At 44.3% G+C, this 25,945-nt stretch overlaps 1 protein-coding gene across 1 annotated transcript in view; it reads right to left on the bottom strand.

Moving 5' to 3' along the window:
* The window catches only part of TRABD2B (TraB domain containing 2B), a 292,528-nt gene that overhangs the window by 125,634 nt on the left and 140,949 nt on the right, over positions 1-25,945 (bottom strand). The window contains exon 3 of the mRNA XM_075157035.1: positions 5,540-5,686. Coding sequence (XP_075013136.1) covers positions 5,540-5,686 — 147 coding nt within the window. The remainder of the gene's footprint in view (positions 1-5,539; positions 5,687-25,945) is intronic.

The following is a 25,945-nucleotide window of genomic DNA, read 5'->3' as shown; positions in this document are numbered from 1 at the left end:
AGCTTTTCTGCTTTAATTTAGGGAGGCTGACTACTGACATGGTGTTAGCGTATGGATCTCTAAAGTCTTGTTATCAAGACTTTTCAGACGGCAAACACTGTTTTAGCATGAATCCATGGGATTTTGAAGTTGCAGAGGCAACTCAAGATATGGGTGACATCATTCTAGTAAGTTATACAAAAAGCTCAGTTGTTTCTGATGGACACAGCTTGAAGAAGGAGGTACAGCGAGCCCTGAGCACCTGAAAGGGGTTGAGACATGTCTGCAGGCTGTGGCGACCACCAAGCACCTTCATTGCGTAGCTTGCTTTTCCGTGTAGGATGAAGTAAGACCTCACCTCTCCTGGCAACAAGAAGATCTTTATACTCAGGTGAGTATAAAGCCCATAAACTAGAGTATTTACTGGCCTAACTTGATTTATTCATTTTGATAACCAATGATGGCTGGGCCCACCGGGACTCATACAAAGCCTGCTGAAGGCATGGAAATATTCTCCATTATTTCAATGGGCTTTCAATACAGTCTACAACACACACAAACCATAAAGGCTCTCTAGATGAAAGATGCTTTGTAAGTGGCAGGTATACTGTTGAATTGTATTGTTAACCCTAAATGGGACAGGCAAATAACAGGTATGAAACCAGTAGGACCTGGCCTGAAGAAAACGATCTATAAAGTAAGCAGTGTAGCTGAATGCCTCTGATACACCAGCTCAGCAACAAGAGAGGAGAAACCTGGATAGGAGCCTCTCAGGAGGTCAGGAGAGTGGCTGAGGACAGAAGAGGAGAAACAATAGCTGGAGACCACAGGTATAGTTTTTGGGAAGGGTTGAAGGAGAAAAATCTCAACCTCGGCTTTTCTATTTCCCTCTTAATAACGTGTACATAGGAATACAAGGAAACACAGAACCAGTTAGTGCCAGGCTGGCAAAGATGAATCTGCTTTACGGAACTGTCCTTAAAAAAATCGACTATCTCAGAACCAACCACAGGAAGTAACTGGTGCAAGATATCCCTGAACCCAAAACTCTAGACGTATCAGTTCAAAATGTTTAAATAAAAGACCTTTACATCAGATTTAGGGAACAAAATAAAAGATAAATTATTCTGCACCCTACTGTTTCCTCACCAAGCTTCAGGTGATTATGCAATTTCTTAACTGACTCAGGTAAGAAAAAATATTCTCTGGAGGTAATTTTCTGATTTTGCACTAACAGGGTTTTTTTGCAATTTAACGTATCTGGACATTCTGACCTCAATTCCCTTGTGACAGCGTCTGACAGAACACAGAAGTTAAAGCTGCAGATCTAATCTGATGCCTGTTTACTTGTAGAGAGGTTTTTCAAAAGGCGAGGAAGAAACTATGACTTCTTTGAGGGGAAAAAGTCTGAAGAAAAAGCAGAAAATACGCTTATTCTTTAACTTAGAATACTTTCTCTTCAGTATCATTTTAACTCTCTGCCCAGAAACTCCAACGTAAGCCTCTCGATTGCAGAAGTCACAAGAGAATCAAGTGTTTGCAGAAGGCTGTAGAAGCAGAAGAGATGTTTCCTATTCCACTTTTGGGTCATAGTCTAACTGAATAAACTCAGCCCCTTAAAATTTTATTAAGTTTAAATAAGGATTTATATGTTTGGAAAAATGGTGCTTAGAAACAAAATTTAAGAAAAAGAGAAAGAGAAAGGAATGAAGAATGTAATACAACCACAGGAAAGCAGAGGTGTTTCCCCCTTTCACTGTTCTCAATTAAAATAAAAAATAAACCTGAAACTGAAAAGGATTTGTTTAGTCCTCCACTGTCATCAGTGCTGATGGCTCTGGGACAGGAAAACGGCAGGGATTTGGGGGCCTGCTCACACCCCTCCATTTGAAGCACTTACCCTGGCTAAGCTGGGCTTCTCAACCCCAAGGTCGGCAGCATCTCCCTGGGGCGGTCCTGTCCCTGTCCCTGTCCCTGTCCCCAGGTGCCAAAGGAGCTGTCCTCTGACCTGGTGCCCAAGCTCCTGCTTCAGGCTAGGAAATAACTTTCCCTGCACTTCTCCTCCCAGCACCGTCCCTTCTGTGCACCCCCTTGGCACGGACTCAGCCCCGGGGACTCTGCCCTCTCCTCCCAAACGCCGTGGGAGTCAACAAGATTGGTGTTGAGAAACTGCAGATTTCCCAAACTCCCTCTGGGAGGCTGAAGAGGCTCAAGGAACTCATCGGTAACACCTCAAGTCAACAGTATTAGTATTTCCACTTCTGGTCCTTCTTTCTGCTCCAGGATGAGTTTTGCTCTAAAGGCATCTCAGCATCTTGCAGACGGCTACTGAAGATGCTCCGTCTCCCAAGAGTCACGCTAGAGAAATTTAGGAAGTTACTGCACTTAGATATATAGTCCCCACCACCACCACCATCCCCGCAGCTATGTTAGACTTTCTCAGCTACTTCCCTGTTCATTACAGTGACTGAAACCAACGGCTCTGAACTGAGGCAACTGATGGACAGGTTCACCTTTATTCTGCAGCTCCCGCTAACCTTCAAGGGACAAGCAGGCACTAGTAACCTTGTAAACAGCCCCCAAATGAATCCTCAAAAAGTGTCAGCCTTCTGCATGTCTCCCCGTCCTGGCAGGACGGAGCTGAATTCCTGCCCTTCACCATTCGCATAAGCGTCGAGTCTTACAACTCCATTCCTGATCTTTTGTTCCTTTCTATGTGGTATTTCAAAACTGCGTTAATGGTACCAGCTGCAAGGACTTACCAGACCTCTGAAGTGCTGGGACAGCAGTTGGATATCATGGAAGAATGGGCACACCCTCTAAAAACACTATGACACTCTTGCCTCCCAAGACTGGCACGGGTACCTGCCCTGAAGTTTAAGTGATGATACATCTCACTTGGGATATTTATAGTTTCTTGCACTTCTAGGCCTATTGTTTGTTGTCACCTGATGAGACCTGCAATACACACTCAGCACATGATAAATCCCTGTGCCTACATGTAACGTCTCAAGAGAAAGATCCCATGGGGGATGGCGCATGTGTAATATTTAAGCCAGGCTAATCTAATTTGGTAACCAAACGGCAAAGACTCTCTATGGCAGAAAGTGTCTATCATCCTTGCAAAAAACACATAGAATAAACTTTTGAATTACCACAACTGGCAAAAGTTGGCCTGAATAGGGAGTTTATTTTCGGTTTTAATTTTCTATTTTGTTCTGCTTGCAATTAAAAATAAATGGTATAAAGCTGGTTTATAAAAACACTACCAAACAAAAAACCTCTTTACCCAAATTAAAAACAACAGCCCATGAGAGGAAAATACTCCACAACATTTAGAGTTCTGCAGGGACTAGTATACATATAGGGATTTTAATTTTCCATGGCCCGTAAGTGTTACATCTCTATCAACTGCGTGCACTCTGGGACAATGACTAACACCAGTGCTTGAACTCTGATTGGTGTTGGCTTCTTTCTTCTTTCTTTAATACTGTTTTTAAACTCACATTTGATCCAAGAATTTGCAGGGATAAAGAAGTTTTTACAGCAATCTCTTCCCCTCAAGTCTAACCCACAGCTCTGTTACAGGACATTGTGTCAACAAATCGCAGATGTCTGCGCGTCGATGCAACCAGCGTGAACGGCCACAACTTGTCTCAGGGACAAAGGCTTTATTGCTGGAGAAATTACATTGATAGAGATTAAAAGATGACACAGGACATTCAGATGCCAGGTCTGCCTTCATGATTTTACTACTAGTAGTCCTTTCTTTGCATCCATGGCAAATATACCACCACACCTTGCAAGAGTTAGTTCTCCAAAATCATTATGTGTTTATCTCATGTGCTGTGCCTGCACATTACAGGAATAGTTACAACCATTGACTTCTCCAGGATTCTCTAAAGTCATGGGCTCTCTACCTTTTCCAACTCACACACCCTGTCTTTAGAGATGTATTCCTACCTGAGTTGTTTTCTCCCTTTACTTTTCAGCGCAAGGCTGTCCGGAAAGAACAGCTCTGACAGCTTTGGTGCTACACAGACTTCTGGTTTAGGACTGCCACATTAACCAGCCCGTTATGTCCTGCTTAGTCACGCTAAAACAACGTTTCACTCTCCAGGACTGGATTGACTGGGACAGCAAAGGGATTTTATCCCATTCATTACCACCAACCACTCTTCCTACTACTTGAAAACAATAACCAGATAGGGAAAAAGAGGAGACATGACCATTTGTCCAGACTTTGAGGACCTCCAATTATCCAAGCTGCTGTCCTCCTGCTCCTGTCGAGGGGCAGGCTAGTTCTGTGACAGGTGACGTGGAAGAGCAGCTCCAGTTTCTGCTGGATGTCTTTTACATTTCTACCAGGAACTTCTCAGAGGGACATACAAGACCTCTGGGAAAACACCCATGTTGTGGAGCGTGGCTGGGAGACTTTGCTACCTTACAGACAGGTTGGGGCCATCCTCGCTTTTCCAGGTGTTCCTCTGAGAACGAGTGACCCACAGAGCCCTGCGCAACTCAAGATAGCAATGGCAAGGTAAGATGCCTCAGAGACCTAGATTGACAGACTGGGCTTACCCTGTCTCAGTTCTCTCTTGAGGTCACATAGTTATCCTTGATTTACATTTGTTAATGGTAAACCACTATAACGATTTAATAGACTTCCATTGACAAAACATATACAATACTGTGGCTGCCAAAGTTTGTACAGGTCCCCTCCAAGTAAGTCACTGCACCTGAGACAGGAACCTGGGAACATTTCTGAAAAAAGGACAGGTAGGAGACGACATCCAAAGACCAAGTTTCCACAGAATTAATGGGAAAGGAGAAAGAGGAACCTACGTATTAAATGAGAATCTCAGAGTTTGCCGTGAACTATCAAACTGGTCTGGAAAGCAGATTTCTGCTCCATTGAGAGTTTTTAATAGCATTGGATAACTAAGATAAACAGAGACTGAAGGGCTGCCTGAGACACATACAAAATTATTGAATTATGACATGTTTGAGAAGTTATTTACTTTATAGAGTATTTACATAAGGTTCACTTCCTCTTCATATATAAGCTCAAATATTAAAAAGATTTTTTTTCCCCCCTTAATGAGGGGACTACATTCAACAGCCCCACAAACACCCATAATTAGCTTTTTTTCAGGCACATTCCTAGGAAAGTTTTCCAGGCAGTCCCTTCCCCGGAGCCCAAGCAATACCAAGGAAACCCCGCGCTCTCACCAGGCAAACGAGGCCTTTGCTGTGGAAAGAAAACACAGGGCATCAAAAGGAAGAGGGGAAAGAGGAGACGGAGTATAAAGGGATGACCCTGCGACCGAAGCTTTACTTATTGCTGTGCTATAGGCACCTGACAGGCTTTATGCCAGGCTCTTAATCATTCTGTACCTCGATTCACCGCAATTTTAAAGAATACAGATCATTATATCCCGTGTGGAAATTTTAGATCAGGGTTCTGGTAGGAGACACTTCCTGACTCTGTAAGTGACATCGCTATTAAAGCAGCTGATTTTTCTCAATTAGCTGGCCCACCCCCAATGCTTTTGCTTACCTGAGAGGTGTCATGGTTGAATATGACAGCATTCAGGTCTCCACAGTTATAGTGCTTGATGAGATCTTCAGTGGTATACGGGGCCTGCAAACTACCTGCTCGGAGGCTTTCGTGTTGGAGCAGAGTTTGGTTTAGAGCAAACAGCACCTGTAGAAACGCAGACAAGAAAAACAGGGAGGAGTTGAAGATACTAGGAATCAAAGCAGCAAAGCCTAAAAGGCCAAACTTTGAAAAACTCTTTTGCACCTGAAGTCTATTGACCCATCCTGGCCCACAGTAACAAGGGCTGATCTTTAGGCATTCCCAGCTGGAAAAAGAGTCAGATGCAAGATCCCCTACTAGCAGAAGACCTTATTATAAACCCCTTGATATTCTGCATAAATTGTAACTTCACAACACATATATATTGCTCAGAGGTCATGGTCTGAGAACTTTTAGCCTATCTGTGCTGACTGCTTGGCTACATGATTGACATTGGAATGAAAAAGCTCCTAAATTAGGAAACTTCTATTGCCTCTGACTGTCCCCTAGCTTAAATACAAACCCCAAACTTACTTGGAAGGTTTTTGATAAAAATCAAAATCTTCTGAACTTCTGAAGTCACAGTTGTTGTACTGGGACTTTCTGCATGCTCCTAGCAGCAGAAACTTCAGTCTCCTTCCTTTACTCCTTCCCCCTTCACCCACCCTTTTGCAAAGTGAACAGAGATACTGAATTGTAACGCTGGCCCAGCAGGCCAGCTGAGTGTCCCCATCCCAAACCTGAAAACACCCAGAAAGCAGAAGCACTCTTTACTATGTAAATTTAGGTAACAAAAAAATAAATGTCCTCAAAGATGATATTTTTTTCCTTGCATTACCAAAAAGGCTACTAAATTTCACATGAATTACCACAAATTGTTGGTGTTGGTGTTGGGTGTTGGGTGTTGGTCTCTTCTCCCAAGTAACTAGCGATAGGACGAGAGGAAATGGCCTCAAGTTGCGCCAAGGGAGGTTTAGATTGGATATTAGGAGAAATTTCTTTACTGAAAGAGTGGCCAGGCCTTGGAACAGGCTGCCCAGGGAAGTGGTGGAGTCACCATCCCTGGAAGTATTTAAAAGACGTGTGGATGAGGCCCTTAGGGACATGGTGTAGTGGGCATGGTGTGTTGGGTTGACAGTTGGACACGATGATCTTAGAGGTCTTTTCCAACCTTAATGATTCTATGATTTTATGATTCTATGAAATGTTTTTATATTTGTGATAGACTGTGGGAGTTACTGAACCACCAAGTCTGGGCTTTTTATGTTCAGCTTTCCAAGAACCTTCCAAAGAAACTTGATAAAAAGTAGATGAATAAATCAGAAGAACAGCAGTTACGAAAGTTTGTCACAAATTATATAAATAAGCAAACGCATTTTTCCTGAAATAAAGTGATATGTAGTGACCGCAAATTCAGAGTTCTGAAAAAATATATCGATGTGTCATTTTTCATGAAAAGACTCCTGCAGCCCTCAGCCTCACGTTTCACCACATTTTCAGCTGCTCTCATGTATAACAGCAGTGCCCCATCCATCCCAAAGAATAACCATCACCTCAAAATCTGGGTAAAGTAACCCACGCTGAGCTCCAGCGGGCCCAGCGAGGCTGCAGTCTGTGACACATATTCTTACTTTCCTTCTTAACTTCCAGCAACTGAACCCACTTTAAGGAGTGAACCCCAGGGGATTTTAAATTTAACAATGTACATATGTATTTATTTGCAGGATGGAAGTTCTTAATAGTTTAAAATTATGATTCCCGTTGAAGTTTATCTGAAGGAAAGGAAACAGTCAATTGGATTCACTCCTGCAAAACCTCAGATATATAACAAATATGATCTGAGATTTTTTTAAAATAATAATAATAATAACAATAGCAGCTCCAGGGCATTAACAGCCTCTTAATACAAGGCTGTTACATGCTAACTAACGTACACAAATTGGTTGAGGAAGAGCAAATGTTATTTTTTAATTTACTTTTAAAAAAAAATAAAGATGGTCTTTCAACTGAACCTGTTATACTTCAATTTGGTAATCGGTTCCCCATTAAGATCAAGGCCTAAAAGATTTCCTTGCCCAGATCTAAGAGTCTCTTCAGGCTTTTCTACAAAGAGATCAATCTTTCCCAGGACCACAGCCTGAAGTTAAGCATCTTCCTAACTTAGTTTTTCTCTAATTTAAAAAATCTGCAAAAAATACAGTTTGAAAAATTTCTAACCTTTGAAAGCATCTGAGCTTTTTCTTTTTCCCCTAAGGGCTACAGCTCGAAGAGGAAATAGTTCATCCCAGGATTTCCTGGGGATTCTAAACATTGTGGCTAATAAAAATAAAAGCTTAGAAAAACGTTGACAGGAAAACTGAGAGCAGAGGTTTTCCCAAAATGCTTTTAGTAAAATCCTTCTCATTTTTGATTTTTTAAACAATGGATGTTGCTGGATTTTTACATACGAAAATATGTATACACACAGGCACACACATATACAAACCACCAACAAACCCTGAGGATAAGACAGTGTGTTTTACGATAAAATATTAAGAAGGCGATAAACAAATCCTTACTTCACTCCCAACGCCTTTTTTCTTTCTTTCTTTCCTTTTTTTTTTTTTTAAATTCTGGCTTCCTGGGGAAACCAGTGCTGTGCATTAATGCTCTGGGTCTGTCTGTCTGTCTCCTCCTACTAAATTTGGAACCCATTAGCTGATTTCAGACACATTTGCAGTGAGTTAGAGGTCTTAAAGAAAATTGCCTATATATTCCTTATGCCGGGCTGCAGAAAAGCCCACAGTACGAGTTCACTTCTTATAAGACACCAAAGACTCCACATGAGACACATGAGTTATTTGGAGTTTACAGCAGTAGATGGTCCTGAATGCACCAGACCCCAGATTTCATTAGTGTCAGGACCTTCGTGTCCCTGCTGTCTTCCCCTGAGCAGCTTTGGGACCTAGAGGTGATGCTGGCCACCAGCTGAAGTCCAGCACGCTGCTACCCCTGCCGGGGAGCCCACTGCTGGGTTCAACCTACTGCCCAAAAAGCAACTGAAGAGATTTTATTTTAGAAGGGAAGTTAAAATTAGAAACTCAAACACTTGAATATGCTGAAGGAAAACTGTAACCACTTAAACAGATTTCTAGAGAAGTCTTGCTTAATCAAGCCATAACCACTATGGTTTTTGGTCAGGCGGCTCAAAACAAACTCAAAGAGAAGTGGGCTCTCGTTGCAGCCGCCTGCTCCTTGGCTGGATTTGTACACCATTTCCTTCAGAGTCAGGTTAAAGCCATCTTAAAACCTGAATTTATTTTTCCTTACTGTTCAGATAATGCCACAAAAACAATGCTGTTTCCTTTCCTTCTCTCTATCTTAATATCAGTGACCCCACGACCTCCAGCCTAAACCTCTATCTGAGTTAAATCTCCCAGAGGTGCCTGAGATTACTGAACAACTGATGACTTCAAAACAAACACACTTAAGAGCGACTGCCTATGCACAGTCCCACCTAATAAATAGAGCAGACAGTATTTGTTCTGGGAAGTGATGGGAAGTTATGACTTTGGCTCTGGGAAAGTGCAGTTTTAATCATGCAATTTAGGGTCCTCACATCAGCGCGCTTTGAAAGCCATTTTTGCCCGGCTGTTTCTGGCCCCCGTTTGTGACCGATGAACCATGGACAACAGAAAGGGGTTCGCCCAGGAGGTGCCAGGAGGAAGCCTTTTCATCTGAGCGCTGCCGTTCTCCCGTGCAAAGCAGCAACCCAACGCACAGATTTTATGCGAGTGTTTGGAGACACCAGCTCAGCCCTTAGGGCAGACCTATGGGTCCTGTTTTACTGCCTAAGAGGGTGGGTACCGCCAATTCCACACAGCGCCAGGAACCACCAGGCCAGACTTTCTAGCAGCTCTTTTGCCCAGAGTATGGCCATCTCAAGGATAAGGGGGCTGGACCAGTCATTTCTGCCACAGTAAGTTCAGGGGGGATGCAGCAGAGCTGGGCAGGGGGACAGCTCTTGTATCACTGGTGACTTCAACTGAAGGAACCCCAGGAGGGGGGAGGTCTACAGAAACTCCAAGTTTCATTTCTTGGTGAACAAGACTGGGCCATTTCTTATGTTTGTGCCAACTGTTCTTGCCATCACCCAGCAGTACCTGTGCTGCTGCCTCACTTTAACCTTCGCTCTTTTGCCTCTGTGATCTTGGGCACTTCGGTTGCAACCAGATCTGCAGAGACCAGCCTTTGCCACCCATGAGCAAGCTCACTCCAGGCCTCGACAAGGGACCAAACAAGCCCAGTGAAGACCAATAAAGCAAACAGCTTTACTGATTACCTTGACACTCAAACAGTATTTCTTCCCCACACACCTCTGGATTACAGAGCCAGGAGTCACACGTTAATGGAAGGCATGGGTTACAAAAGTCTACCTCACATATAAATCAACTTGAATGTTTAAGCCATTTAACTTTCAACTTCAAAAGATGAAATATTAGAAAACCTTCAAACCCCTCATATGAAGCAAGCAGACAGAACTGCATGGGGTCTTAAGGTTTCAAAAGGGGCTGTATTGCATAGAAGTATTGGTATATACACAACAGTATCAACCATTGGGACAGTGTGAACCTCGTTTTGCAAGCCCATGGGAGTAGGTGATTTGATTTCATGCGAGATTTTAATGAGATTTGACTTCTAGGCAAGTAAACCCAATCCAGAGAAACAGATCTAAAAAAGCATTGCCACTTTTTCAAACAGGGAGGGAAAGTGAATAGACGTATACCTGGACTGAGCTTAGGAACACTTGAGGCTTTCCACCAGAAACCATGTTCTTCATTGTATTTGGTTTTGGGAGCAAAGCTAGATAAAAATCCCACTTGTTCCAAGGTACTCTCAGAAACCTTCATGTACCGTGTTTTATTGTGCAACAAGTCTGCAACTTCAGACTAGACACCTGAAGGCTCCTGAAGGCCAGCAGCATGTTAGTGCTGTATGTAGTAGCTGAAGAGGAGAAATCACGGCCTTTGTAGAGGAGATATTTCTCCTCATCCATCTTAGGTGCGTTTGGCTCCGGCTGAGGAGAGTAAAAAATGCCCAGAAAACAAAACCCAAGTTATCCCTCATCAAATACAGTATCCTGCCTGGTTTATGTCAGCTGCTCGTAAGGTCTTTTAGTCATGAGGTCCTGAATGGCATAAAAGAAGAAATAAGATGTTCACTCTTCTAAAAGATGCTATTCAGTACATGGATTCTTTGCCATGATCATCACCGAACATCAGCTCAAGGATGCAGAGTTAGCTGTATCCTTTCAGCTCTACATTTTTAATACTTTGCATAGATGAGTGAGTTGACTTTGGCTGATTACTCTGAATGCTCACATGCTTTGTCAGAAATTGATTTCTGACAAACTCTGACAGCAGCTCGACTCTGTGCCTATCACCTTGTCCAGGAGGCAATACTATGGATTTCTAAGTGGAAAGGTTGCCAAGGCCACCTCTTCAATTTGTCTGACTGTGGTCCCAAATGGTGCCACAATGGAAGAATAGACTCGTGGGGGCATCTGAGAGGCCATTGTAAAATAAGACAAGGAAACCTTACTACCAGATAAAATACTTGAGCGGTCCCAAACTTTCTTATGAACTATATTGCTAATAAAATAGACAACAAATTCAGGAATTACAACAGAAGAAACAAATTTTGTATTGAACTGAAGAGAAATGGACCCGCGTTCTTCTGCAGTGTTTGCTCTACAGGTGACTTGAGAACGAAAGGCAACCCAGAGAAAACTCTCAGACCAAACTTAGGTGCTCAGACAAATTTCACTGTTAGGTAATGGGGGAGGAATGACTTTCCAGTCCTGAACTTGCCATGGCTGAACTACAAACGCTGCATTCACAGGACTCCAGTAGCTGGAGTTGCAGGATGACCCCTGCATAGAGCCATGATTAATAACAATACCACAAAAACAAGTACTTAAATTTCACACTATGATGACAGCTCTTGAGCAGGCAACTATTGTTTTCCTTTGCTCTCTCTTTTGGACATGTGCCACCACAATGCAAAGCAAATACTAAATAAGCATTACTGGAAGCATTTAAGTGACTATATCTTGTCAGTGCCCAAATTGCAACTCTGGAAAGAAATGCCCGCTCTCCTGCTTGGTTCAAAACAAACTGCAACATAAATATTGAGGTGTATGGTTCTTCAGAGGTGGTTCTTTTGTTGTTATCCTTCTCTGTACTCAAATAGAAAATCAAATCTACAGTTTCAGGTCAAAATAGTGGCTTGGGAGGGGAAAAAAAAAGGAAAGGAAAAAAAAAACAAGTCCCTGATTTTCCAGATTAATGAAAAGCAATAAAAGTGTTTGCCCAAATCTGTTCAGTTCCATTGGTTTCCAGAAGACGGGTTTCCCCTTTCCTTGAATCTCTTGCGCTGTTGCTAGGAATTAGTGAGCTGTGAAACTCACCTAATGAGGTCAGCATCAGGAAATAGCTCCAAAAAAACAGGTCCTGGGGGATCTACTAAAGGACTCCCCCAGTGTCCAAACGAAATCCTGGATGCATCGGCACATTGTACAGCCAGGGCTGCGGGAGGAACGCGCCCGACTTTGTTGTTGTTGTTCCTATAAAGGGACAGCTAAGGAAAGTGAAACTATTAACTCATCCACTGGAATTTCTGCTCACAAAACCGTGCCCCCTGTTAAAGCTCCTCATAAAAGCCTTTCGGCTAGTTGGTTCCATATGTTCCCCAAACCCGCAGTTATTGCTTCTGAAAGGCAGGAGTAGTTAACAGTCTGCGGCTTGGCACTGACCAGGGAGACCTAAGGACCTTGCTTTTCCCCCCTCCCTTTCAAACTGCCAATTAACCAGTTTAATAAAACAGTTTGAATCTGACTGAGGCGCTCGGAGAAACCCCTAACCACCACCCATCCTACCGGCGGCCACGGCCTGGTGCAGAGCAGCCACGCAGCCCCGGGACTAAGACTGGTTTTCTTAGAAAGCTGCAGGGAGGTTCGGGCTCCAGCCTTCAGCCCTGCACACCCGAAGCCGCTACTGAAGTTGACTTCCAACAGCTTGGCTTCAGCCCCCTGACTCTTCTCTTCATGCAAAGTTCCCATGACGAACTTACAAGTGAAAAAGTCAAAATTTGTTTTGTTGGTATTTTGTGTTTGATTGAATCAAGGCATTCAAAACCAACAGAAACAATTCCTAGATGGCAAACGCTGTGCATGAGACCCCCACTCCCTCAGCTCCACGACCCCCAGGCCGGAGAAGGACTGTGCTGGTTGATAGCAGCTCTCCTGCATTCCCTGGGCTGACCCTACTATACCATTGCTCCTGCACCAAGCAAGGCTGGGGAGGCATACCGTTAACTCCGAGCCCCAAGAGCAGTCGTTTGGGGGTTTGGGTGGGTTATCTGATAGAACAGGTGAGCTACCTATAGTTTGTGCCCTTAGACACAAGTCTTCCCTTGCACAAGGCCAATAAGACAACAAAGACCACGGAGTAAAAACCTAACCTCAGTTAATTGCCCTCTTGGCAGCACTTTAGAAACATTGTATCATTCCCCGTATATATACTATAAATACCACACCCACATTAAAGAGGTCAAAGCACCCCAAAACAAGGTCTTAAATACGTGAACTGAAGTCAACAGCAGCTGTACCACAGGCACTATTGGAACAAGGATAAGACCTGAAACTTTTTTCTTCTAAATGTAATGAACTGTGTTAGTTTCTAAAGGTCCTTAGAGTCCAGATTAATTTAGAAGAAAGGGAGGGGGGGAAAAAGAGCTTTGATACGGAATTTCCGTCCTTTCCCCTTTTGTGAACCACCACACCGCGGTGGAAGGATGTTTTCGTTTCAGTGCCCTCACCACATCATCAGCGCGGTCTCTTTTGCCAATAACTCAGCTTGACGTCCAACCAGCAACGGCGTAAGTGAGCGGTAACTCTGTAGGATAACCCTCCGCTTTGGTCAATGCCCAAATTCAAGCTTAGGCAAATAAATTAAGAAATAACGGGAGGAAGGATTTGCAACTTAATCAAAACTGAAACACTGGAAGGGATAGAATTACCTCTGTTAAATTTGCAGCCTAAATGTATGGCTTTTGTGGATGTTGTACGAGGCATTTACTCACATCCAGTACTCTTGCATAGGTCCAGTTTCTCAGTTGTACTGAGTTCAATAGATTAATTTTGATGACTAAACCTACCTAAAAAGCTAAATGTTTGCAACGGAAGAGTTACACTCTGACCAGTCCGTTTCCACAAGTGCTTTTGTGGTTGAAGTGCAACAAGTTCCAGTAACCAACACCTTCCCCGGCAGTGATGGCTTGCAGATCCAAGTGCCACCAGTTAGACTTCTGGACTGCAGCCTTAGATCTTGTCAACAAAAAGGTAAACAGACAGTAAAATCAATTCATACCTCTGGCATGAGACCGCACTCTCGGAGGGAGACAGTATTTTTTTTTTCTTGTTTATAGCTGAACCAAGAGTGGTTAAGAAGAAAATGGCTTCTCCCTGGAACTCACCTCAGCTATTCGGTTATGGGACTTAGAAGACTGTTAACCTGCTAGACAGCAAAACACTGTGTATGAAGCCAATGCCCATGCCTACCAGTAACCTAAAAATCTCATACTAGTTTTTAATCAAGTCAGATACGATAGTGCAAATTGTTTCCTTCCACTTCTTTCTTTACTCCCTTCACTTTAATCTGTGGCAGAGGAGTAACAGTTCTTCCAGGGCTGAGTAGCTGGCAAATGGGTTTGGTTTTAAACAGACTCATTTGGTTTTCAAATAAGGAAAGAACCATTACAGGGACAAAATGCTGGGGTGCTCAACTGACGTGAATGGACGCAACTCCACAAAGAGAAAGGAGATGGGCTGTGCGGTACCGGATGATGGCTGACTAAAGTAACACCAGACCACGTGAAACCCGTAGGCGTAGAAGAAGGCAGAGACATTACTCACCCAGGCAAAGCAGGCAGTGGTCCAGCAGGACAAACTGGACGTGGCCCTGCTGCATATTTGGTGATGCCCTGGGCTTGGCTGCAAGCCCAGCTCCTGCGTGCCCCCTGGTCCCCCCTCTGCCCCTTCCTGGGCCACCACCCCAGCAAGCCAGGCTTGGCCTCAGGCTCTGCTCAGTTATTCCTGTCGCGTGGGTATCTCACCACTTACTAGACAATAGCAACCCTCTATATTCAGAAACCCAAATGCTGCCTCAATGTCAGGGGAATCCGCCCACGTAACTAAGGAGTTTTGTGGGCACTAGAAGCTTGTGAGAAGGTTTGCGGAGAAGAGCAGCACTCCAGGAGAGGTGCCGCGGGGGCTGTAGCACGTTGCTCCAAAGGCGTCATTGGAACAAGAGCAGTCATCCCAGATAAGTCCAACACCCCCCAAAAGTGTCCAGTAACAGATACTTTGTGAAAGAATGTAAGAAATGAGGTGAGCAGAGGGTGAGCCTTTTTCAGACAACACTTCCCATCTTTTGGAAATCTGCCAGTTGTGGAGCTTGTGGTTGAAAATACCGCTTCTCCTATCGCTCCCTCACACCCACCTCCCTGCTCCCCGTGCCTTTACCTCAAAATTATCACTGTGCTCAGTTGCACCACTCCATTTAAAAGTAGCCAGCTGCCTGATCTACGAACAGAGAAGGTCACAGCCTGCTACTTTGCGCAGCAATTGCATTCCCCAAATTGATGGCTGGCAGGACGCCCGAAGGGCAGTGCCCATGATCGCTTTCCTCCACCTTAAATGGGCACATTGTCCTCGCTTTCGGGATCATCACCTTCAAAGGGGGCATGTGAAATCCTTCCCAAGAACCTGAAACCACATTTGCGCTCTTGACTCGCAAGTAAAAGTGTTACCGGGCCCATCTGGGGTTTCGATTTTACTTTTTTGTCTCCACCGTAACAGGAGGAATGTGGGAACATGCCCCGAGTGGAGCGTACCAGTCGGCCCCGGTGACGAGCGAGCCACAGCGAAAGGGGCACCCTCACGGAAAAAAAGCAAAGCTCTAAGGGGCTTTGGGGAGCTCCTGGTTTTAGGCACCCAGCCTGAGATATTTTTTTAAAAAGCCTGGTTTCATGATATGCTAAGCATCCACCCATTGAAAAATGCAACCTGTCCTGGGTGTATTTAATTTGGGTTTTTATTCATATTACTGCTTAATTTTGAACTGTTTCTTTTTAATTACCAGCTGAAGCTACATAGTAAAATGGACTTGCCCCACAGGCATGTTTTTCTTTCTATTATATTACAGTGAGGCAGCAGATTAACTCCTTCAGCCATCCCAGCTTAACACCTCGCGATGCCAGCATGGCCCTCTTCCAGACTGCTGCTCCTGCAGCAAGAATGGCTGAAGGGGACATAAAGATATACGTCCTGAATTTCCAGCTCCTGGCCCTGGGTATCAGCACAAAGAGGTGCCAATTGCCACGTACGTCAGCATGCTGGAGCAAAAATCACAGCCCATCAGGAAAGGGGAGCACTTTCCCACAAGCCAGATGGAGCCACAACTCTGGCCAAGGACAAACAGTTTGGGGCAACAACCGTCTCAGTTTTCCAGTCTCCATGTCGGCACGACCGAGTCAGCAGCTGTAGAAAAGGGAACCTTTCCTAAGCCTGAAGGTGACTGCGTCCTCGTGAGGTCAGCAGGGAAAGAAAAAAAAAAAAAAAAGTCAAGATTTGGAACAGCACGAGAAAAGGAAACCTTCCAGAGGAAGCAGGGAGCTGAGCCCATCAGGGCTAAGCGCTTGTTTTCGGGTTGGTGGTTGTTTTTTTTTTTTAGCTTAGCATTATCTCAAGTTTGAATTAATTTTACTATGCAAATTTGGGGGAAACAGCAAACAAGCATGGGATACCCCATGTCTGTTAATAAACACAGGGCTTGATCTTGCAGCCTGCTCACTTCAGGTCTTCCTCACCTAGAGAAAAACCCATGTCATTAATCAGGACAGCTGATGGGATCCCAGCTGTGCCAGCTGTTACGGGGCACAGCGATACCCAGGTGGCCTCACCAGGACAACCCCACTTTCCTGCTAGAAATTCATAGTTATACCCTCAGGATCAGCTTTGGGGTTGCAATGCAGACCTTGCAAAGTATGTAATTTGGGGAGCACCATGAGCAGCTCTGGCCCTTCCTGCTTTGACGTAGCAGCTCTGGGAGAGGGAGCCTGCACAAGGGACGCGTAGTGCGCTGCCCATCACGCCAGCGGCTGGAGCAAAAGGCTCGTTTCCTTAAAAGTATCAGAGGAAAGAGCCAAGCACAAATGGCATGATTTTTGTGAATAAAGATGCTGCATGGGCCCAAGTGTCCCTCGGCCCAGAAGGAACGGTTCACCCCGATCCTCCTGCTGATGGCGAGAGAGTTTTTGGGTGCAGAAGCAGTGTGCGAATAAACAGCCCAAGCCCTAGGCCACCTCCTCCTCCAGCAAAAAGCCAGCGCAAAGGGAGCCTGTCTGGAAAACAATTAGGCGGTGACATTACAGTCCTGGGTAACAACAGATGGCCACAAAAATCCTGCAGACAACTGCTCGGAGGCGCATGTTATCAAAGCCTGGGAAAAGCACTGAAGGCGATCAATCATAATTCCCCGGGAAGACAAGCAGGAGCTTTGCGGGAGGGCAAGGCTGGAGCTACACCTCAAAGGCAGCCGCTGGGCTCCCTCTGCGCGGCCGCAGCCTGCCGCCGAAAATGGACCCTTTAAAACGCTCTCACCGATCCATACGCTGCAGCTGATACGAGGATGTTTTAACATGGAGCTGCAATGCTTGCTGCAAGCAACCACTGATCATCCCAGGTCCTCTTCCGAAGGGACTTTTCCGTAGGAAAAGCTACGGACGCAGCCAGGAGTTTAACAAGAAATGAATGCAGCAGCTCCTGCTTCAGCTGCCTTTCTGAGGGAGAGGCAGCAAACGGCAAATGTAGAGGCAGAGACGCCCAAGACAAAAAAATGTCACTTCAGAGCTCAGGGCACATGGGCAAGACTGCCGGGGGGAGAGGAAGAGGCATCAGATCCATATGCTGCTCCCCTTATGGCCCGGGGAGTGCTGTATACTCCCCGTGTAGTGTTACAGCCGTGTTGGAGCCTACAGGGTTTTTGCCTAGAAGGAGCAAGTTACATAAAAATTATTCAAAATTTGGTTATCCAAGGAAAGAAGGTGACCTAGCCATCAAATCACAGCAGCTCAAATTTCTAATATCATCTACTTGTAGCCAAGCACTTGCCTTCAAACTAAGCAGAGGCCAAGAATAATTACTTACTATTCACCGAGTTATTTACATCAATTATTCAGCAAATAAATTCAGCTAACAAATAGCTTCAAGGAAACTGCAATCTATTCACAGACAAGTTGCCAAGATCGAAGAAATTTATAAAATTAATTATTTGTAACAAACTACTTTGTTAGCTTTCAAGGTCAGAATGATAAATTCAGACACTTTATTTTCTACTATATATTAGGCTCCCTCAATGTAATTCTGTTATTTATGAATTATGGGAGGTTATCTTTCAAGAGACAGCTATAACTGCTGTATTTTCATTATCATTGGGACTAAAAGGTCATATTGCTTGAAGCTTTTTTAAGCCTAGGCTAAACAGTCTCCACTCCAGTCAGAAAACGCCTATGAAACCAGCTACCGGAGAGGATATGCTGCTAAGGAATCAAGAAGAGCGTTCACAGATTTTTGCTCTCCCGGCTAGAGCCAAGAATCAGATGTTGCTATAAAACATATACATAAATTGGCAAATTCTGAAGAAAGCACTTCATTCAAGTAACATTTTGGTTTTTCTTTTTTCTTCTAACTAGGAAGAAAGGATCTAGGAGAATATTCTTCGCAGAGCTTCAAATATTCCTAGGGTGGGATACTTCCCCACATAAATAATAATAATAGAAAAGGTAATTAATACTGTTTTCAGGCACCATTTTGGTCCATACACACAAACAGCAGAGAAAACACCTGAAAAAGAGATAAGCCTCAGGTTCACCTTCTGCCCCTTTAGCCACATCTCCCCACTCCTTAGATGCACTCCCAGAAGTAGAGCCAAAAAAAAAAATCCTTTCTCCCTCCCCTCTTTTTCCTTGCCTGTTTAATACTGATGCTCTGTAAACACACCCACGTGTAAGCAAGCACACTCTGCCATCCCCTGAAACACTCCATAAATGTTCAGCGGGTTGTTCCCTCTACAGCTGCACTGCACCAGGAAGATTCCCAGAAATCCTACAGCCATCGAAGACGTTGCACATGTGGACACAGCTCAGACAAGTCCTGGAGACCCCAAGGTAAAAAAAAGCAATTCCCCAAAGCAAATCTCTTTGCTGTTGCCCTGGAATAACACAGATGAATAGCAGCCTTTTGCACAATCCTGACTGTGGGGCTGGAGCTCAGAGGCTTCAGCCCACTCTTCCGCCTCAGGACAGCAGGGAAGACATCCAACAAGGAATCCCAAAGCAGTGGTGTGGGTACGAAGCAGAGCACAGAGGATCATTTCCAGGTTTGAATTAACTTCTTAAGCCTAACTCCTAGGAGCACAAGGCGCTTCAGAGCCAGTCTCAGCTGGTGCAATTTAGCATCGTTCTGATGATTTACACCCGCTGAAATCCTGCCTGCACGCCCTGGAGGAGGAGAAGGGCATGATGCAGGGGGCAGGAGATGACATCCTCCACGAACCTGTGGGGGATCAGCTCATTTTGAAGATAACATCTGTTCTGCATTTCTTCCCTGCTCACAGTCGTTTTACCTTCCCTAAAGTAGGCAAGATGGGGAGTAGGTTCAGGTGGTTTTATAGACCAAGTTCTTTGCAGATGGAAGTTGGTCAGCTTAGTTTGCCCCAACCATGCTATGCTAATTCACTTGACAGGGAATTTTGCCCCATGTTTATAGTTTGTACAAGGGCAGTTATGCTTGCCGTTTAATTGTTCTCAAATTTTGAGATATAATTATCAAATCTTAAGAAACTTAGCTTGGATTTTGAATAGCAAATGCTCAGGACCACTTAGAAATGAGCTACAGGTCTGGAATTACTTAGAAAATGACTCCAAACCATTCTGAGAAAAGTGTCAGACAGTTAATATAGAGAGGCAAAAATTGAATAGATTGCAAAAGAAGTTACCCAGGAAACATTCTTCACTGAGCTCTGGTAACTAGAAGTTACTGGAGTCAAAGCATTAGGATACAAACATTACTAAGACAAAGACTTCATGGAGTCTCATTTAAACTGCAAATTCTGACTCTCTTTTTCTGATGGGGTGACCTCTCCTCTTTACTTTTAGGAACCTAAATTACATCTCAGTTTGCCTGTTTTCATCACATTTTGCTTTGGGCACAAATGACTGAGAGAAAAAGGTCTGCCCTTTCTATGTTGATAGAAATTGAAAAGGGATTAACCAAAAAGCAATAAACTATTCCCTCTGAATTGCTAGCCCTGAATTTTCTTATTAGTGTCTACCCACACTAATTTGAAACTTAGCAATGCTGGTTTTCTCCAAAGCTGTCAGCTGAAATAAGTTAGTTCTGTTCCTTGCAGGCTGCATTTGCCAAAGATCTTTCTGCTTTCAAAACATGCCCTCTCCACCAAATATATCAAGATTGTTGCCCTTTTCAGAGTTTCCCATAGGTACATGGTGACGTTAAAGAGGGAGTAAAACTAGCATGGTATTTTTCAAGTTATTATCATGGGAATGCTTTGTACACAAGAATGTCAAAGCAAAGTCAAACCCTGTGCACAGCGCTGAAGGTAGATGGATGAGCGTATGAGTCAGTTACTTGCAAAGGTTGCAGACCTAAGCCATTAGAGAGAGTCTTGAGAGGAGGCGAAGGACTCCTGATGCAAGGAGATAGTAGTTCTGTGACAGATCCACAAAATCTCTTTCAATTACAATTGCAGTTGCTCAAGAAAAGCAATCCACATTGTTTTCTCTTCGGACTTGTCGTAAAAGCATTGGGAATGGCAGAGCAGGGGTCCCTGTAGCATCGTACGAAGTTTCCAGTCCATCCCCAGCCATCTTAAGGCAGTTTTGACAGTCTCCTCTCTAATAAATTTAAAAGTTCTGGCACCTAAAAGTTTCCAGATGATATTGCAAGCCACCTATTCAGGACTAACTCGAGTCCTCTTGGCTCAGTTGTACTGCATGACCAAGAGACCAATTCCCAGCTGGCACTGGCATTTCTCAGAACTGGTCCTGCTGCCTACCATGCAGTGTTGGGCCTTCGTATTCACAGTTTGACCCTTTGTATTCACAACTAAATGCTACCAGATGGATGCATCAGTTCAAAGGCTGGTAGAAACAATTAAGATTACAGGAAGCCACGTTTATCCTTCCACCTATAGGACTGAATTAATCACGGCTGATAGGGATCTAAACAGAGCAACGAGGTCTTGCCTTCATGTCCCACTCAAGCCCCTGATTTATATCACTACCTGTCAAGAGATGGCAGAAGATTGCCCAGTAGCTGCTGAATGCTTCTCTCCCACCCTCTCTCTCTCCTGGGGAGACAAATATAAGCCAGGACATTCCTGCTCTGCTCTGGATGCCATGAAACCTAACCTCATGTTGACACAAGCATTAGGCCCCAGGACTGTATAACAGGTCACTGACAGAAAGATATAAGATAGAGCTTCCAAATTTGGCTGGCCACACACAGGCAGGCACCCGAGTACGAGTATCGCTGGCTCCCAGAGCTTGCATACCTGTGAAGGAGACTCGGTAGCTAACGGACACCCACGGGCACGGCGCTCTTGCTCGTCAACCCCTTTTCAGCTGTGTCTTCTGGTAGGTTCAGTGGCTGATGCTGCTTGAGATCTTTATGGGTTTTATATTAGGTATTTCCTTACTAGGCTTCAAAGGTTAGATTTTGTTCTAAACACAGGAAAAATCCAGGGACCGCTGGGCAGCTATATCCCTATAGTTGTTATTAAAAGGGAGTGCCAGAACCCATCCATACTGGATGGGACTGGGTGTTTGAATGCCCACATCTGAATTTGAATATTGTGCTCAAATGAGTTAAACCTTCAGTGCTCATCTGCCTATCAGAAGTCCTACGTCAAGGACCCAAAGGGGACTCCCAGTGCTTTCTTTGGAAGCAGATCTCCTGAAGTCTGGTTCCTCCCTCTTCCAGCCACACACCAATGCCCACATTTCACATCAACCATGAAATGGGAATGGATCCGTTACCATATGCTAAGCTTTTCTCTATCCGTGGGAGGCAAAGCAAAGACAAACAAGGAGGCTTGAGTCAACACAAGGGTTAATTTAAGAATCGAGCTCGCTTAAAATAAAAGTTGTCACCAACCAAAAAGAACAAGTAGCCATTGAAGAGAAAACTGTTGCGATTTATGGGCCCCATTCTAGAGACATAAACGGGGAGTCAATCATCATTTGAAGTTTATTTTTTTAATAAGAGCTCCTCAAACATTCCCTCCACTTTTCTTTGCCAGAAACTTAAGCTTGTGGCTGTTAAAAAGTTAAAAATTAGGGGTTTCCTAAGTGGGAGCAGAATGCATGGTTGCTCTGTATGACCCCGGCTACTCTAACAGCTACTGCTAATTCCCAGTGGAAGCATCAATGGCTTGTGAAATAGACTCCTTTCTTTTCTTGTACAAATTATTCCTTTATATTTTTGAACTTCTGAACCTCTGGGCTTAATAACAACTCCACAAGAAAGAAGGAAAATGATTGAGTGTTTATAACAGCACGCATCTTTTTTGATTATCATTCCAGGCTGTGGCACTTTCAGTTTAGCAAAGCCTTAGTCACAGCCGCTCTGCAAAGCCATTCAGGAACGGGGGGAGGAGAGGGACGGGAAGGACATCTCCTCCTACACAGGAACTGTGGTCATTGGACATTTTGAAAAATTCCCAAACATCTAATTTTACCATCTTCCTCCCACTCCCTAAATTATAACCTCCCCCCTTACTACCTGCCTGAGTTGAAAGCAGAAACTGAACGCTGCCCACCCTCGCGCGCTCCAGCCTCGCAGCCTGCAGATGAGCTGCAATGCATCAGAATTCAGGTCATAAAGAATTGCAAAACGAAGCAAGACAAAAACTTTAACAACCCACCCACACATGCAAGCAAAGCAAGCAGCAAATCAAGGGGAAATAATAGGAATAAACAGTCTTTAGCCTCTCTTTGTTTTTCAGTTGTAAATGGAAACCAATGTGACAGTGCTGCAACAGATGACAGAGTCTATTTATTTCCTCTAAAAGATCTACAATTGTTGGATTCCCCACTACCTCCCAAAAGGCTTATATGGCTTTCAATTAAAAAAGGCTAACACTAGAAAATGTGTTTCACTCAGTAGAAAATGGCAAGGCCAGGCTCAGGAAATGCTCATCTTCCTCCAACAGTTGATTTAACAAGCATTAAATCACTGATTATGACATTCTAGGTCATTTGCTGCCCAGTACCATCACTTTGTTGATTAATATCATGCTGACTCATAGTAATGATAGATTCATAATAGTAAGCTTGGCAATTCATATTCTGAACTAGATCCTCAGCCAGGGCACAATCCTGTACCCTCTCAGGTCAGTGGCCCAGCACAACCCAATCCTTTTACAGGAAGATTATGACAAACCTTAAAATCAGAAGAGCTTTGTAAGGACCTGGTCCATACAACCTAGCAGCACCCAGCATTTCCTTGAAGAGGCTCAAGTAAGAAATGCCACCACTTACACTTTAGCAGAGCCTACTGCTCAGAGACACATCTTCACTTGACTGTCAGCAAGGAGAAAGGAGGCCTGATTCACTGGAGCAGCTTCACGGCAATAAAACTCATCTCAGACCAATACTGGCTTGGCTGAAATTGAGCTGTGCTAAATCAGAACTCAGCATCCTTGAGGTTTTCAAACATTTGCCTTTACATCAGTTATTTACAGGTGATATTTTTTCTGCTTCTCACTGGTATAACCTAGCAGTAACTCTTTGAAGGTGATGGATTTGCACCAACCTACACCATTGCATTGATTACACCGTGAAGGAGAGGGACTCCTGCCTTCTTTGCCTATACATTACAAAAATTGACTGAAGGGACAAATTGAGAAGGACCAATTTTAACAGTTTCTTATGGGTGATGGAGATATTTCCTTCAGAGAGTCACGGTTAGTTAGATATCTGTCCTTTCTCCTTAGTTGGGGTTCTTAAATGCAGCTTCAGAAATCCCAGAGGCCAGGCTAAACCCCTATTAAATTTGCCTCATTAAATGAGGTCCACTGTGGGTGGAACATGTAGATGCTGCAGGATTCGAGTGGCAGCCGCTGCCTGCCGCTATCCCAACCACTGGCATTTAAATTGAAGCCCATTCATCACATGCTTACGGTCAGATCTAACTCTAAATGAGCCATTCCGACTTTGTTCTAAAATATTTATTACTTCTGAGTTAGTACACTAAGATCGAAAACAAAATTCCAAACCCTAAACCCAAAACAAGAAACACAACGCTTGCATCCCCGCAAAAGGCTGAGCAGGAAGGTCTTGGGCTACTTGTACATATGTACAGGATATATAAAGGATCCCTCTCATTTCCACCAGCGGACATTTATCCTGCAGGCTGTACAAAGTTATTAGCACAAGCTGTCAAAAATGTGATGCGAACTACAAGCTTCATTAACTAAACAAGGTTTAGAGGGAAAAAAAAAAGAACAGAAAAAGATGAAACACTCCTGAGTTTATTTCAACTTTTGTATTTGCTGAAATAAGTGGATGATTTCCATCATATTTCTTCACCCTTGAAAATAAAATGTATACGGCATTGGAAGCCCGAAGGAAGGAGAATGCATTTGTCCCTGTGTTAGTTTTGCAGCTGTCTCGTTCAAGGTTACTGAATTTATAGCCTGTACTTACAACAGGTGATGGACAGGGTACAGGTCTCCAAGCAATTCTGTTCCTACAAGTCCTGTGAAAAAAGGTGACGAGGCAGAGATGACGTGAAGGGAAGGCTGAGCAGTAAACTCAGCCCTCAAGGAATCCATGTAGGACTTCATCCTAGAGACATGTAGGACATTCTAGAGCCCTGGAGAGACGATGCTTCCCCTTGCTCTGCTCTGCACAGGCAAAGTGTTTGGGCTTCACAGTGGGGCTGAATCTGAGGCATGGTCAGGCAGGCTGCTAGCAGGTGGCACATTTTGTGTAAACTCCCCACACGAAATAACACAACCAGATCCTGACATGCAGCAGAGCTCAAAGCTGCACGGGTGGCCCAGAGCTGCAGTAGGTGCTGAGGACCTGTGCTGGGTTTGGCTGGGATAGAGTTAATTTTCTTCACAGTAGCTGGTATGGGGCTGTGTTTTGGATTTGTGCTGAAAACAGTGTTGATAACACCGGGATGTTTTCGTTACTGCTGAGCAGTGCTTACACAGAGTCAAGGCCTTTCCTGCTCCTCACCCCACCCCACCAGCGAGTAGGCTGGGGGTGCACAAGAAGCTGGGAGGGGACACAGCTGGGACAGCTGACCCCAACTGACAAAGGGATATTCCATACCATATGTCGTCATGCTCAGCATATAAAGCTGGGGAAGAAGAAGGAAGGGGGAACGTTCGGAGTGATGGCGTTTGTCTTCCCAAGTCACCGTTAAGCGTGATGGAGCCCTGCGTTCCTGGAGATGGCTGAACACCTGCCTGCCGATGGGAAGGAGTGAATGAATTCCTTGTTTTGCTTTGCTTGCGCACGCGGCTTTTGCTTTACCTATTAAACTGTCTTTAGCAGCGAGCGGCTGTGTGGTGCTTAGTTGCTGGCTGGGGTTAAACCACGACAGGACCTGTGGTGGTGAAGGCTGTGAAAATCCCAGTAGACTGCAGGATACTGAATGCCAGAGGTTTACAGACTCAGCTAACAAAAACTAATTACCTCAGCTCAACCACCCATACAATTTTTCTGCTGTTCCAGCCCTAATTCATACGAGAGCTCTGCCAATGTGTCTCAGTATTGACTTACAATGGAGCTAGAAGGAAAGGAAGTTTGTGCCCAGTGGTAAAGACACTAACTTGTGTTTAGAAGATGTGGGTTAGCTTTCCTGATGTGGGTTTGGATAAATCCCCTTTGGTAAGAGGAGAGTGAGACACAATGGGTTTCCTTCTTGTGAAGGGGTGACAGGAAGACGGAGATGAGTCACTTGGTACAGCCTCATGAACCCATGTCCCAAAGGACTCTAATGCACGGAGGTGGGAAGAGCCAGTCACGGAGAGGAGCTGTCTTCAATTAGCATGATATTTTCTGCCACGGCATTGCTGCTTTCCAGGCTAAAGCCTCAGACACTGCACAGTCATCAAATGGTGGACATCTCATTTCTTCTAAGTACGGGGCATCATTCACACCACCCTTTCCACTTTCAAGTTGAGTGAGAAAACTTCCTTTAGCAAGTATTTGAATCACTTTTCCTCTTCGTGTCCCGTTAAAACAATA

Source organism: Calonectris borealis, chromosome 8, assembly GCF_964195595.1.
Source record: "Calonectris borealis chromosome 8, bCalBor7.hap1.2, whole genome shotgun sequence".
In the NCBI taxonomy this organism is placed as follows: domain Eukaryota; kingdom Metazoa; phylum Chordata; class Aves; order Procellariiformes; family Procellariidae; genus Calonectris; species Calonectris borealis.
Note: the sequence above shows the minus strand (reverse complement) of the source record. Positions and strands in the feature narration are given on the sequence as shown.